The sequence below is a fragment of the Macaca mulatta genome, chromosome 7, assembly GCF_049350105.2.
Source record: "Macaca mulatta isolate MMU2019108-1 chromosome 7, T2T-MMU8v2.0, whole genome shotgun sequence".
Classification (NCBI taxonomy): domain Eukaryota; kingdom Metazoa; phylum Chordata; class Mammalia; order Primates; family Cercopithecidae; genus Macaca; species Macaca mulatta.
Genome location: NC_133412.1, coordinates 73,685,219 through 73,699,134, shown reverse-complemented (window position 1 = coordinate 73,699,134; position 13,916 = coordinate 73,685,219). Strand labels below are relative to the sequence as shown.

The 13,916-nt window shown below is 40.1% G+C and overlaps 1 protein-coding gene across 3 annotated transcripts in view; it reads right to left on the bottom strand.

Moving 5' to 3' along the window:
- BTBD1 (BTB domain containing 1) overlaps positions 1–13,916 on the bottom strand; it is a 58,126-nt gene that overhangs the window by 32,347 nt on the left and 11,863 nt on the right. For all 3 annotated transcript variants that reach the window (XR_013395883.1, XM_028851258.2, XM_077940145.1), the window contains exons 2-3: positions 10,406–10,562; positions 3,437–3,542 (exon numbers count right to left, since the gene is read on the bottom strand). Coding sequence is in view for 2 of the 3 variants with exons in the window: in XM_028851258.2 (XP_028707091.1) it covers positions 3,437–3,542; positions 10,406–10,562 (263 nt within the window). In the remaining variant the exon portion in view is untranslated. The remainder of the gene's footprint in view (positions 1–3,436; positions 3,543–10,405; positions 10,563–13,916) is intronic.

Below are 13,916 nucleotides of genomic sequence, written 5' to 3'. Positions count from 1 at the left end.
AGAAAAGGCATTATTCTAGACACAGCCAGTCAGTCCAGTTGATCAACAAATATCAGCTGAACATGTACTATATTCTTCTGTCTTTGGTGCTAGTGATACACTTGTACACAAGACAAAGTCCCTGCCTTCAAGGAGTTTACAATCTAGGAGAGAAAAGTAGACAATCAACATATATATATACACACACAGAGACAAATACCTAGATAAGACTTTGAGAGCAATGTGTATTACAAGGAAATTAAATCAGAGTAAGAGTAATGGAACAGAGATTGCTTAGGGGAACACGGTATCTAATTAAGTAGGTCTCAAGTCTCAGGTCTCCTTTAATCTGAGATGCAAAGATTCAGGGGGAGAAGGATTCTAATCAGAAGGAATAGCAAACACAAAAGAATGGAATATAAATAATCCTAGCCAGCATATATGGGACTTGAATTAGGGGGAGAATGGTAGAAGACAAAGTCAGATGTAGGTAGTGACTTCTAGCTGTTTACCAAATATGTTTTCTCTTCTTCATGAGGTGTGACTAGTCTGCATCTCCTGGCTTCCCTAAAAGTTAGGTGAGATCTTGCAACTGAATGGGACCAATAAAATAACAGTGAAAATATAGGTGCTATATCAGGGTCAAGGCTTTTAATATGTGGGTATTTTCCCTATCCACACTTTCTCCCGTCTGCCAGCAAAACACAGATAATAGCTAGGCTCCAGCGAATGACAGAACAACAAGAGAGAACTACCTATTGACTATAATACTCCCTTGGTCTGTTATGAGTGTGAAATTAACTTCTTTTGTGTTTGAGCCAGTCTGCACTTTTGGGTCTATTTCTTACCACAGCCTAGACTAATATACCCTGACAAATACAAGGTCTGATTTCACAGGGCCCTGTGAGCTTTGATAAGGAATTTAAATTTTATGCAAATGGCAGTGGGAAGACACTGGAAGCAAGGAAGTTATATGGCCTGATTTTTTACTTATAAAGATCATTCTAGCTGCCATGTAGAGAATGGAGTGTATGGGAGCAAGCCTGGATGAAAGGACAGGTGACAAGAGACCACTGCAATTATCCAGGTAAAAGAAAATGGTGGCTTAGACTACATGGTAGCCATGGATATGGTAAGAAGTGGTCAGATTCAGGATACATATTCAAAGTAGAGCCATGAGCATCTGCTGATAAGACCACATGTGGGGTATGAGAAAGAATAATAAAGAAAAACTGGAGTGTTTAGCCCAAGCAATCAGGTTCATGGTGGTGTTGCTAAGAAAGACTGAAAAGAGTTTGAAAGGAACAGAAGAGACCTAACAGACAGTGAGGGGAATCAATGGTTCTCCTTTGGCTGTTCTGTTTCAAATGCCTATAAAATCTCCAAATGAGGATGTCAAGTAGACAGTTGGGTATATGAGTTTGTAGCCAAGAAGAAGACAGGGATTGAAGATACATATTTTGGGTTATCATCATAAAGACAGTATTTAAAGCCATGGGCCTGGATTAGATCTCTCTACTCTCCTACAAGACAAAATGTACATCATTAGCCTATCATTAGATGGTCCTCTATCACCTGGGTTTAACCTGCCTTGCATCTCCTTCCTCATTTATACCTGAGGTTCCACTTGCCCCTAATGCCCTCCCCTCTCCATTATCCAAATACAGTAAGTCCTCAACGTATGGGTTCTTGGAAACTGTGACTTCAAATGAAACAATGTCTAACGAAAGCAATTTTACCTTTGCTTTCTGATGAGCTGATACAAACAAAAGTTTTTTTTTTTTTTTTTTTTTTTGAGACGGAGTCTCGCTCTGTCGCCCAGGCTGGAGTGCAGTGGCCGGATCTCGGCTCACTGCAAGCTCCGCCTCCCGGGTTCACGCCATTCTCCTGCCTCAGCCTCCCGAGTAGCTGGGACTACAGGCGCCCGCCACCTCGCCCGGCTAGTTTTTTGTATTTTTTAGTAGAGATGGGGTTTCACCGTGTTAGCCAGGATGGTCTCGATCTCCTGACCTCGTGATCCACCCATCTCGGCCTCCCAAAGTGCTGGGATTACAGGCTTGAGCCACCGCGCCCGGCCAAGAGTTAAGTTTTTACGGCATATTCCTGGTCACAAAAATACCACCAAGCTTCTAAATACTCAAAGCACTTCTAAATTAAACAGTGAAACAAATGTGAGTTATACATACATTTAAGAAAGATTAATAAAGACAAGAAAGATAATCATTTACCCAATTTTTGGTGAATCGGTGAGTGACAGTGGTTATAGCAGTGGTGGGTTAAATCCAGAAGTAAACGTTTACAAAGTGAAAATTTTGAGGAGCACCTCCCACACAACGCAGTTCAAAAGCAAGTAACGTAGTGGGCTTCCCCAGCACTTTCATACTACGTCATTTATCATCAAACGTTTGTATGATTATCATATACTTTACAAATTTTTACTTGATAAATCATTTTCCAATCCACTTATTCCAGTTCAGAGTCTCAGGTGGCTGTAGCTTTAACTTCTTACTTTAACACATCTGCCAGTGGCTTGGTACAGGCAAGAACCAATCCCACATAGTACGTCATTTCATCACAGGGCACACTCACACACACTCTCGTTCAGACTGAGGCCATTTAGGCATACCAAAGAACCTAACATGCACATCTTTGGGATGTGAGAGGAAACTAGAGTGCCTGGAGAAAACCACGAAGATATAGGAGAAGATGTAAACTCTATAGATAGTGGCCTCCCGCCAGGAGTCCACGTTTTTCTTATCAACATTATAATGAAACGACATTATTCAAGGACCTACTGTACTATCCATTCCTTAAGGCTCATATCAGAACCTCCTCTGTCAAAATTTTCCTAACACTACTGTGATCTGAAGTAATCACTCCATTTTCTGAATTTGCATAGTAATTATTTTCTACATATCTAATTTAGAAAAGACAGAAATCACGTTTTACCATATGCCCTCTCTTCTTTGTTTTTATTTTTATTTTTATTTTTATTTTAAGTTCAGGGGTACATGTGCAGGTTTGTCACACAGGTAAACTTGTGTCATGGGCATTTGCTGTACAGACCATTTCATCACCCAGGTATTAATGCCCTCTCTTCTATTAGCGTTTTAAATCTTAATTTTCAAATATTTGTTCCTTGATTCTCCAATTAGACGTTTCCTTAACAAGACAACTCGCCTCTTACTCTTTTTTATATTTCCTGTGGACCCTAGAATAATGCCATGCATATGGTGAGCATTCAATGAATATCTGATTTGCAATCTTTTAACAGGCAATAAGGAAGATAAGACGTTTAGAAATATTTTCCCTAAAACAAAAGAAAGCAACACTCTTAGAGAGACTTCAATCATTTGGGAAAGCCACTAATTTAAAAATAGCTCCTTCTCCAACAAGGCTGACAAGTAAGGCATTAACTGTACTTAAAATATAACAATTTACTTCATAGTGAACTTACCTATATCAATATCAGTAAACCCTTCTGCACTTATTGCATCCATTGTGCTTTTGTCTATTGTATCTAGACAAAGACTAGCAAGCTGAGGTTCATCAAATAATCGAGCCTAAACACATAAAGAGATAGTTATTTAACTTTCACAGTTATTTTACCTTCAGGCTGTACATATTTGAAGTTAACATTGTCAACAGTTATAACTGCTAATTATGTAAAAATATCTACTTGAAATACAGTGATGTTTACATATTCTTAAAACTTTTCATTCTACAATCAGAAATGAAAAGCTAAAAATACAAATGCCCTGCTGAGATAAGAACAAATTCACATTACCAATACCAATCCTGTTATTTTTATTTTTGTGTGCTTATATGTGTGTGTGCGCGCTTATATGTGTGTGTGTGTGTGTGTGTGTGTATACAGCCTATTTTCTTATACATTACTTATTCTGATCCTTAATGAACCCTTTATGTTAGATAAGGCTTACATTATTATCCCATTTTCAGAGGTTCGGAGAGGTACAGTGACTTGCCTAAGATCATCTAGTTAAATACGTTGCAAAGCTAGGACTTGAATCTTATAGTCTTTTCACTAAACTATAATATCAATTGTCAAGCACAACAGTACAAATATCAGATTTTCTCTTCCATTGCCTGTTTTGATTTTGAGGAGAAAATAGGGTACAAGAATTTTAGAGCATGAGAGCTCTGGGAACCTAAGCAAAATTAGGTCTAATAACACAAGAACAAATACATAAATTCACATGATGGAATATTATACAACAATGAGAATGAACAATCTACAACTACACAAAACAATATAAACAAACCACACAAACCTAATGATGAGCAAAAAAGCCAGAATATATAATAAGCAAGAATATGTACTGTATAATTCCAGAAGAACTAATTTTGGCTTTAAGATGTTAGAAGTCAAGCTTACAATACGTGCTTTTATCAATACGTATGTTATAATTAAAAAAAAAAAAAAAAAGGTCTATATGCAGGGGGAGTCCAAGTCAAATTGAAGCAAGGTTTTTAAAAAGCCGAAACACTGAAAAAGGAGGTATGATGATAAGCATGCCAATGACCAGCCTTTCATTCTGGCCTGGGGTCAGTTCTCTTTACATTTTAGAGGATGGGCAAATACTAAATGCCCAAAAGGTATTTATGTTGGGTTGGGTAGAAACCTTCTGAGAATACTACCAATTAATTAATCATATCATAAATGACACTAATTATTTGGCATGACTGATGACTCTTCATTTAATTTTAAAGTAAAATTCATTTTAAAGTATCCAATAATTCAGATACTACTGAACAACTGATAAATATCTAAACAGTTATGTGTTTTATGGGGGAGAGAAGAAAACATTAAACACATTGGCTTTAGATTTTTTTAATTTAAATATATTTTTAAAATTTTATATATATATTTTAAATTTAAAACATTTACACATAATATAAAATATGTATAGAATACTCGAATATGTTTGAAAATGCACTTCCTTAGATTATACACTGAGCCTGTTTACAATAATTTGCTTTGTCAAATTTTAAATAATTTTAGCACTAAGGAAAAAATTTGTATTAATAAATATTAAATCTATCTCATGCAATTTTCCCTCAAAGTGATTTTCATTCGGAATTTCCTTCTTTTTTTTTTTTAAACTGTACCTTTTTTGTTTAGACACACAAATACTTTGGAATTTCAAATTTACAGAAAAGTTGTAAAGATAGTGCAAAGAAAACCCATATACCCTTTATCCAGATTTATCTATTTAAATATTATTTAACATTTTGCCTCATTTATTACTTTTTTTCCATATATATATGTATATACATCTATCTGGGAGGAGAGACTAAACTATTTGACAGTAAGTTGCATAAATCATGGCCTTTACTCTTTTTTGGCGACAAGGTCTCACTGTCACCCAGGCTAGAGTGCAGTGGCACAATCTCGGCTTACTGCAACCTCCACCTCGCAGGTTCAAGGGATTCGCCTGCCTCAGCCTCCTGAGTAGCTGGGACCACAGGCGCATGCCACCACACCCACCTAATCTTTGAATTTTTAGTAGAGATGGGGTTTCATCGTGTTGGCCAGGCTGGTGTCCAACTCCTGACCTCAAGCGATCTACCTGCCCAAAGTGCTGGGATTACAGGCATAGGCCGCTGTGCTTGGCTTTTGTATTTTTTAATAGAGACGAGGTTTCACCATGTTGCACAGGCTGGTCTCCAGCTTCTGGGCTCAAGCAATCCGCCCATCTCGGCCTCCCAAAGTGCTGGATTTTTGGCGTGAGCCACCAGGCTTGGAGGGCTTTTACTCTTAAATTTCCTAAGATTAAGGATATTCTCTTACATAATCACAGTAATTAACTTTGATAAATTTAACATCAAAACAGTATCTTTATCTAATCCACTGGCTGTATTTCAGTTTTGTCACTTGCCCCAACAACGTTTCTTTTTTGTTGCTTTTGTTTTTTTTGTTTTTTTAGTTTTTGACAGAGTCTGGCTCTTGTTGCCCAGGCTGGAGTGTAATGGCATGATCTCGGCTCACCGCAACCTCTGCCTCCCAGGTTCAAGCAATTCTCCTGCCTCAGCCTCTCAAGTAGCTGGGATTACAGGCACGCGCCACCACATCCAGCTAATTTTTTTGTATTTTTAGTAGAGACAGGGTTTCTCCATGTTGGTCAGGCTGGTCTCGAACTCCCAACCTCAGGTGATCCGCCCACCTGGGCCTCCCAAAGTGCTGAGATTATAGGCGTGAGCCACCACGCCCGGCCCAACAATGTTTTTTAATAACATTTTTCCTTTTATTACACGATCTAGTCTAGGATCACAGTTATACATTTTCAAAGTGTGAAGCAATACATTTTTTTTTTTTTTGAGACGGAGTCTTGCTCTGTCACCCAGGCTGGAGTGCAGTGGCCGGATCTCAGCTCACTGCAAGCTCCGCCTCCCAGGTTCACGCCATTCTCCTGCCTCAGCCTCCCGAGTAGCTGGGACTACAGGCGCCCGCCACCTCGCCCGGCTAGTTTTTTGTATTTTTTAGTAGAGACGGGGTTTCACCGTGTTAGCCGGGATCGTCTCTCGATCTCCTGACCTCGTGATCCGCCCATCTCGGCCTCCCAAAGTGCTGGGATTACAGGCTTGAGCCACCGCGCCCGGCCGAAGCAATACATTTTTATAAAGTGAAATTCTAATATCAACAGATTTTTTTTTTTTTTTGAGACAGAGTCTCGCTCTGTCGCCCAGGTTGGAGTACAGTGGCACGATCTCGGCTCACTGCAAGCTCCGCCTCCCGGGTTCACGCCACTCTACTGCCTCACCTCCCGAGTAGCTGGGACTACAGGCACCCGCCACCTCGCCCGGCTAATTTTTTTTGTATTTTTGGTAGAGACGGGGTTTCACCGTGTTAGCCAGGATGGTCTCGATCTCCTGACCTCGTGATCTGCCCGGCTTGGCCTCCCAAAGTGCTGGGATTGCAGCATGAGACACCGCACCCAGCCTCAACAGATACTTTAATTGGCCAACTCAACTATATTTTTAGTTGGTGTTTATATAAAAATTTATCTTTCACTCTAGGAAAAACAATTTTTTATAAAAGTTTTCTTATTCAGGGTAAAAAATGTCTATCACTCCTTACACAGGCAATATCAAATTTCCTATGGAATCTATTGCTGCTATTTAGGGTAAAATAAATTTTCTCAAAACTGAGTTTTTTTTTTGGCATTACCTCTGATAACATTTCATAAAAAGTGTTTTTCTCTCTATAAATCATGCTGGTACAGTATACTGGCACTTTGTTTTAGAGAGAAGCTTGCAAAAGCCCTCTTAAGTAAATGAACATGCTCAATTCAAATGACTCACTTGGCAGGAACAAGAAGTTTCACATGACAATTCATGGGCTAATTCGCATGACCCCACCAGTGAAAAATGTAATGTAATATTGGAATCTCAGACCAACAAGATATTGAAAAGTTCTTTTTTTCTCATAGTGACACCTGTTAACCCTTGCTACTCAAAATGTGCTCCAGAAACACTGGTGTCATCTGAATGCCTGTTAGAAAAGTACTCTGGGGCCCTATTCTGGTCCTACTGAACCAAAATCTGCATTTTAACTGCCAAAGTTTAGTTTATTGGTTTCTGAATTTATATCTCACCTTTAAAATAAAAGTAGTTAAGTGATCATCTCTACATGCATTAAAACTGCTTGGACAATAAAGAATCTCATGAGTATCAACTTATTTACTAGATTTTAATCACAAATTCAAAAGAGGAAAAATAGAGATATCACTTATTAGTTATATGACTTTGGTCAAGTTACTTCACCTCTCTGTGACTCAATTTCCTTACTTAAAAATGGTGATAATAAGAAAATCTTTACTTTGAAAACCTACACCTCATGAAGTTATTGTGAGGATTAAATGAATTAATGTACACAAAGTGCTGAGAAAGATGCCTGGCATACAATTATCTCCCAGTACATTCTGCTATTATCAGTATCACTAAACCTGAACAACTGTTGATTTTAGGTGAGACCTTAGTTTTACCACTGCTGTCTAGTAATAAGATGTTAACTTCTGTAAGCTTCCATTTTTGATCTTTAAAAAGGGGATAAGGAGATAACAGGCGAGGCATGATGGCTCATGCCTGTAATCCCACCACTTTGGGAGGCCAAGGTGCGTGGATGACTTGAGGTCAGGAGTTTGAGACCAGCTTGGCCAACATGGTAAAACCCTGTCTCTACTAAAAATAAAAAATTAGCCGGGCGTGGTGGTGTGCCCCCGTAATCCCAGCTACTCGGGTGACCAAGGCAGGAGAATTGCTTGAACCTGGGAGGTGGAGGCTGCAGTGAGCCAAACTGCACCACTGCACTCCAGGCTGGGCAACAGAGTGAGACTCTGCCTCAAAAATGAAAGAAAAAAGAAAAAAAGGGATAATAATATTAAACTACATCATCACAGCATCATAGTGAAGAGTAAGTGCTAAAATATAGGTAAAGGGGATAATTTGGTGTCTGGCATACATGGAGTTCTATAATTACGTCCAAGAAGAGATGACATCATAATGTTCTTTCTTCTGTAACTACAAATACTTAATGACAGAAGATGTTTTTAAAAGGTACCAAACATTTTCTTTTTTTTTTTTTTGAGACGGAGTTTCACTCTGTCGCCAGGCTGGAGTGCAGTGGTGTGATCTCAGCTCACTGCAAACTCTGCCTCCCAGGTTCAAGCAATTCTCCTGCCTCAGCCTCCCAAGTAGCTGGGACTACAGGCACATGCCATCACGCCCAGCTAATTTTTATATTTTTAGTAGACACGGGGTTTCACTATGTTGGCCAGGATGGTCTTGATCTCTTGACCTCATGATCTCCCCGCCTCGGCCTCTGAAAGTGCTGGGATTACAGGCATGAGCCACCGTGCCCGGCTGGTACCAAACATTTTCTAAATGATAGAATGAACACTGAACTGGGAAACAAGAGCTCTGGGCATGGCCCTACCCGGCCTATGAGGGTTTGGAAAGGCAGTTAATTACCCCAGGTTTAATTTTCCCGTTTGTAAAATGAGAGGGTTGAGCTAGGGGCCATCAATGATTATTTCCAGTACTAATATCAAATGGAGTATTTTATCACCTTAGAATTTTAAAAACAATTTTTACATAGGATTACAACATTGTCTAAAAAGAAAAAAACTGTTTATATACAAAGTACAAAGCTCAGATTACACACATATAACAAATGCTAAATACTGTATGTTAAGGACTGGTTAAAAGTTCCACAGTTGTGTTCAGTTTGTAAAAATTCATTAGACTATACACTCAGAATACATGTAATTTTCTTTTTTTCGAGACAGAGTTCCCCTCTGTCACCCAAGCTGGCTGCAATGGCGCAGTCTCGGCTCACTGCAACCTCCACCTGCCACGCTCAAATGATTCTCCTAACTAAGCCTCCCAAGTAGCTGGGGTTACAGGCATGCGCCACCATGCTCGGCTAATTTTTGTGTTTTTAGTAGAGACTGGGTTTTGCCTTGTTGGCCAGGGTGGTCTCGAACTATTGGCCTCAAGTGATCTGCCCACCTTGGCCTCCCAAAGTGCTGGGATTAAAGGCTTGAGCCACCATACTCAGCCACAATCTATGTAGTTTTCTATATGGATCCCATACTTAGTGAAAACTTAAAAATGTCAGAAAAAGAATATTTCATATAAACCTAAAACTTTAACTCCTCCAGGAGTGGATCAGCAAGTTTCCAGATTACAGGTCCAAAGATCATTAATCTTAGAACTTTTCAGGACTTGAAATATTCCATCTTTATTCCAGATCCAGCAAAATTTGAGAACGAAGACATTCATAAAATTTCATGCTATCATACTCTCAATCATAAGCAGAAACAATACTGGATCTCAATCTCAACTCCAATCCTAAATAGCTATCTAACCTTGAATCACAACACCCCACTTATATATATATATATATATAAGGCTTCAGCTTCTTCACCTATATGATCCAGCACCGTATTAACTCTAATATGCTTTTTTTAGAGATGGAGTCTCGCTCTGTCTCCCAGGATGTCCACCCCGCCACCCTGATTCAAGCAATTCTTCTGCCTCAGCCTCTTGAATAGCTGGGATTACAAGCCCGTGTCACCATGCCAGGATAATTTTTGTATTTTTAGTAGAGATGGGGTCATGCTGGCCAGGCTGGTCTTGAACTCCTGACCTCAAGTGATCTACCTGCTTCAGCCTCCCAAAGTCTTGGAATTATAGGCATGAACCACCGTGCATGGCCTCTAACACACTTTTCAATTCTAAAATCTTACGGATCTGATATATTTCCCCAATTTGTATTATAAAAATAATAATATATACTTTAAAATTATAATCTAGAATTCTCCAGGAAATATTAAACACCCATATATAGTTTACTCAAAATTTTAAAACTACAATGATACATACCTTAGCTACATTTACTTACCTGAGTAAGTAACATAAAGGCATTATCTGCCCTAAGATGTTTGGTGAGAAATTCCACACAGTGTGCTTCCAAGGCTGGGACTGCATATTTCTTGGCAGTATAAAGAGTGGTCATAACTGTTTCTGGACCAATTTGAACTTCATCTGAATACAGAAATCTGGAAAGCAATTGGCACATTTGTAGAGATGATCAGTAATGTTTTAGATAAGCAATCCATCGAAGTTAAATTTCTGAGGAATATTTATATTTTTATTATTTTATATTTTCATCTATCCATCCATCTATCCACCCACCCACCCACCCACCCACCCATCCATCCATCCACCCATCCATCCATCCATCCATCCATCCATCCACCCATCCATCCATCCATCCACAGGGTCTTGATCGATTCCAGGCTGCAGTGCATGGCTCACTGCAGCTTCAACCTCTCTGGCTCAAGCCATCCTCCCACCTCAGCTCCCCAAATAGCTGGGACTACAAGTTTGCACCACCACACCTGGCTAATTTTTTATTTTTTGTAGAGACAGGTTTCACCATATTGCCCAGACTGGTCTTAAACTCCTGGGCTCAAGCCATCCTCCCACCTCAGCCTACCGAAGTGCTGGGAGAATATTTTAAAACATAATGAGCAAACTGAAAAATAATCTGAAATCAGTATCACAACAGAGAGGCATAAGAATGATATAATGGACTTTGGGGACTCGCGGGGGGAAGGGTGGGAGGGGAGTGAGGGATAAAAGACTACATACTGGGTACAGTGTATACTGCTCAGGTGACAAGTGCACCAAAATTTCAGAAATCACCACTAAAGAGCTTATCCATGTAATAAAAAACCACCTGTTCCTAAAAAACTATTGAAATAAAAATAAAAATAAATCTGCATCAGTCTTTGCAATCTACAGGGCATTTGCACATACATCATCTCATTTTATTCTTTCTTAATCCTGAGGATTATTAACATTATTACTTAATCATGAGACAAATCTATGTCTCCAAGCCATCCTCAGAGTTCTTTCTAGTACCCCACTGCTCCTTAGGACAACAGTGGTTCACTTATCTTTCCCTCATCAAAAGATGTTCACTTAAGTAAATCTGCAGGTGGCTAAAATTGCATCTCTAAGTGTTAAAATATTCATTGATTTCTTGATGACAGTGCCTTCTTATTCTGCGCATCTTTTAACCTTCCATCGTTATCCCAGAATTAGCATAATGACCACAGATTAGAGTACTGTGGCTTGGGAGGAATAAAGCAACTTAATAATATATTAAATGACTCCATCTTGCTATGTACTTTGTAGTATTTAGGTCCAATTTTTCTCTAAAAATATTATCTAGCAGCCCAATGTTGCCTTCCTCCTAGTTCACTGCTTCTAACTGGTAGGTCGAGAGATAAATCAGTTTTATAGAACTGAGAAAAATGGGGGAGGGTGAGCATCAGGATAAATAGCTAATGCATGCTGGGCTTAATGCCCAGGTGACAGGTTGATAGGTTGACAGGTGCAGCAAACCACATTGCCACATGTTTACCTATGTAACAAACCTACACATCCTGCACTTGTACCCTGGAACTTAAAATAAAATAAAATAAAATAAAATAAACAGACCGAGCACGGTGGCTCACGTCTGTAATCCCAACACTTTGGGAGGCTGAGGCAGGTGGATCACCTGAGGTCAGGAGTTCGAGACCAGCCTGGTCATCAAGGTGAAACCCAGTCTCTACTAAAAATACAAAAATTAGCTAGGCCTGTAATCCCAGTTACTCAGGAGGCTGAGGCAGGAGAATCGCTTGAACCTGGGAGGCACAGGTTGCTGTGAGTTGAGATCGTGCCACTGCATGCTGGCATGGGCAACAGAGCTAGACTCCATCTCAAAAATAAATAAATAATAAAATTAAAAACAAAAAAAAAAGAAATGAGAAAAAGCTAAGATTCTCAGTGAAGACCTGGGTGGTTCTTGTTAAACTATACTTGAACTTGTGCATATCATCTTTAGGTCTCTTTCTGTGGCTCCTCAGAAACCCTTGTGCTTACTGCCCAGTCTCAGCTACACTTAAGATAGCTGAGGCTACTGGAGAAGTATGGCATTAAGAACCATTATTTCGGCCAGGTGCAGTGGCTCACGCCTGTAATCCCAGCACTTTAGGAGGCCAAGGTGGGCGGATCACGAGGTCAGCAGATCGAAATCATCCTGGCCAACATGTGAAATGCCATCTCTACTAAAAATACAAAAATTAGCCGAATGTGGTGGCGCGCACCTGTAATCCCAGCTGCTCAGAAGACTGAGGCAGGAGAATCACTTGAACCTGGGAGGCAGAGATTGTAGTGAGCCGAGATTGCACCACTGCACTCCAGCCTGGCAACAGAGCAAGACTCCTTCTCATAAAAACAAATAAATAAATAAAAAATAAAAAAGAAGAACCATTATTTCTTTTTCTTTTTTTTTTGAGATGGAGTTTTGCTCTTGTTGCCCAGGCTGGAGTACAATGGTGTGCTCTCAGCTCACTGCAACTTCCGTCTCCCAGGTGATTCAAGTGATTCTCCTACCTCAGCCTCCCGAATAGCTGGAATTATAGGCGCCCGCCAACACACCTGGCTAATTTTTTGTATTTTTAGTAGAGATGAGGTTTCACTATGTTGGACAGGCTGGTCTCGAACTCCTGACCTCAGGTGATCCACCTGCCTTGGCCTCCTAAAGTGGTAGGATTATAGGTGTGAGCCACCGTGCCTGGCTCTTTTTTTTTTTTTTTTTTTTTTTTTTTTTTTTTTTTGAGAGAGTCTCATTTTGTCGCCGAGGTTAGAGTACACTGATGCAATCTCTGCTCACTGCAACCTCCACCTCCCAGGTACAAGAGATTCTCCTGCCTCAGTCTCCCGAGTAGCTGGGATTACAGGAGTGCATCACCATGCCCGGCTAAATTTTGTATTTTTAGTAGAGACAGGGTTTCACCATGTTGGCTAGGCTGGTCTCGACCTCCTGACCTCAGGACCACCGTGGCCTCCCAAAGTGCTGGGATGATAGGCGTGAGCCATCACACCCGGCAAGAACCATTATTTCATTTCAGTGATAAAGACATAAGAACACTTTAGAAAAAAAATTTTTTTAAGATTATTTTCCCAGAAGATTCAGACCCAAGTAGCCTTAGATATGAGCTCCCAGAACACTTACTATACTTGTATTTCCAGGACCCAAGTTGTAAAATACGGGTTTAAGAAAACCCATTATTGGCTGGGCGCAGTGGCTCACGCCTGTAATCCCAGCACTTTGGGAGGCTGAGGTGGGTGGATCACTAGGTCAGGAGATTGAGGCCATCCTGGCTAACAGGGTAAAACCCTGTCTTTACTAAAAATGAAAAAAAAAAAAAAATTAGACGGGCACGGTGGCAGGCGCCTGTAGTCCCAGCTACTCAGGAGGCTGAGGCAGGAGAATGGCGAGAACCTGGGAGGTGGAGCTTTCAGTGAGCCAAGATCGAGCTACTGCACTCCAGCCTGGGTGACAGAGAGAGACGACT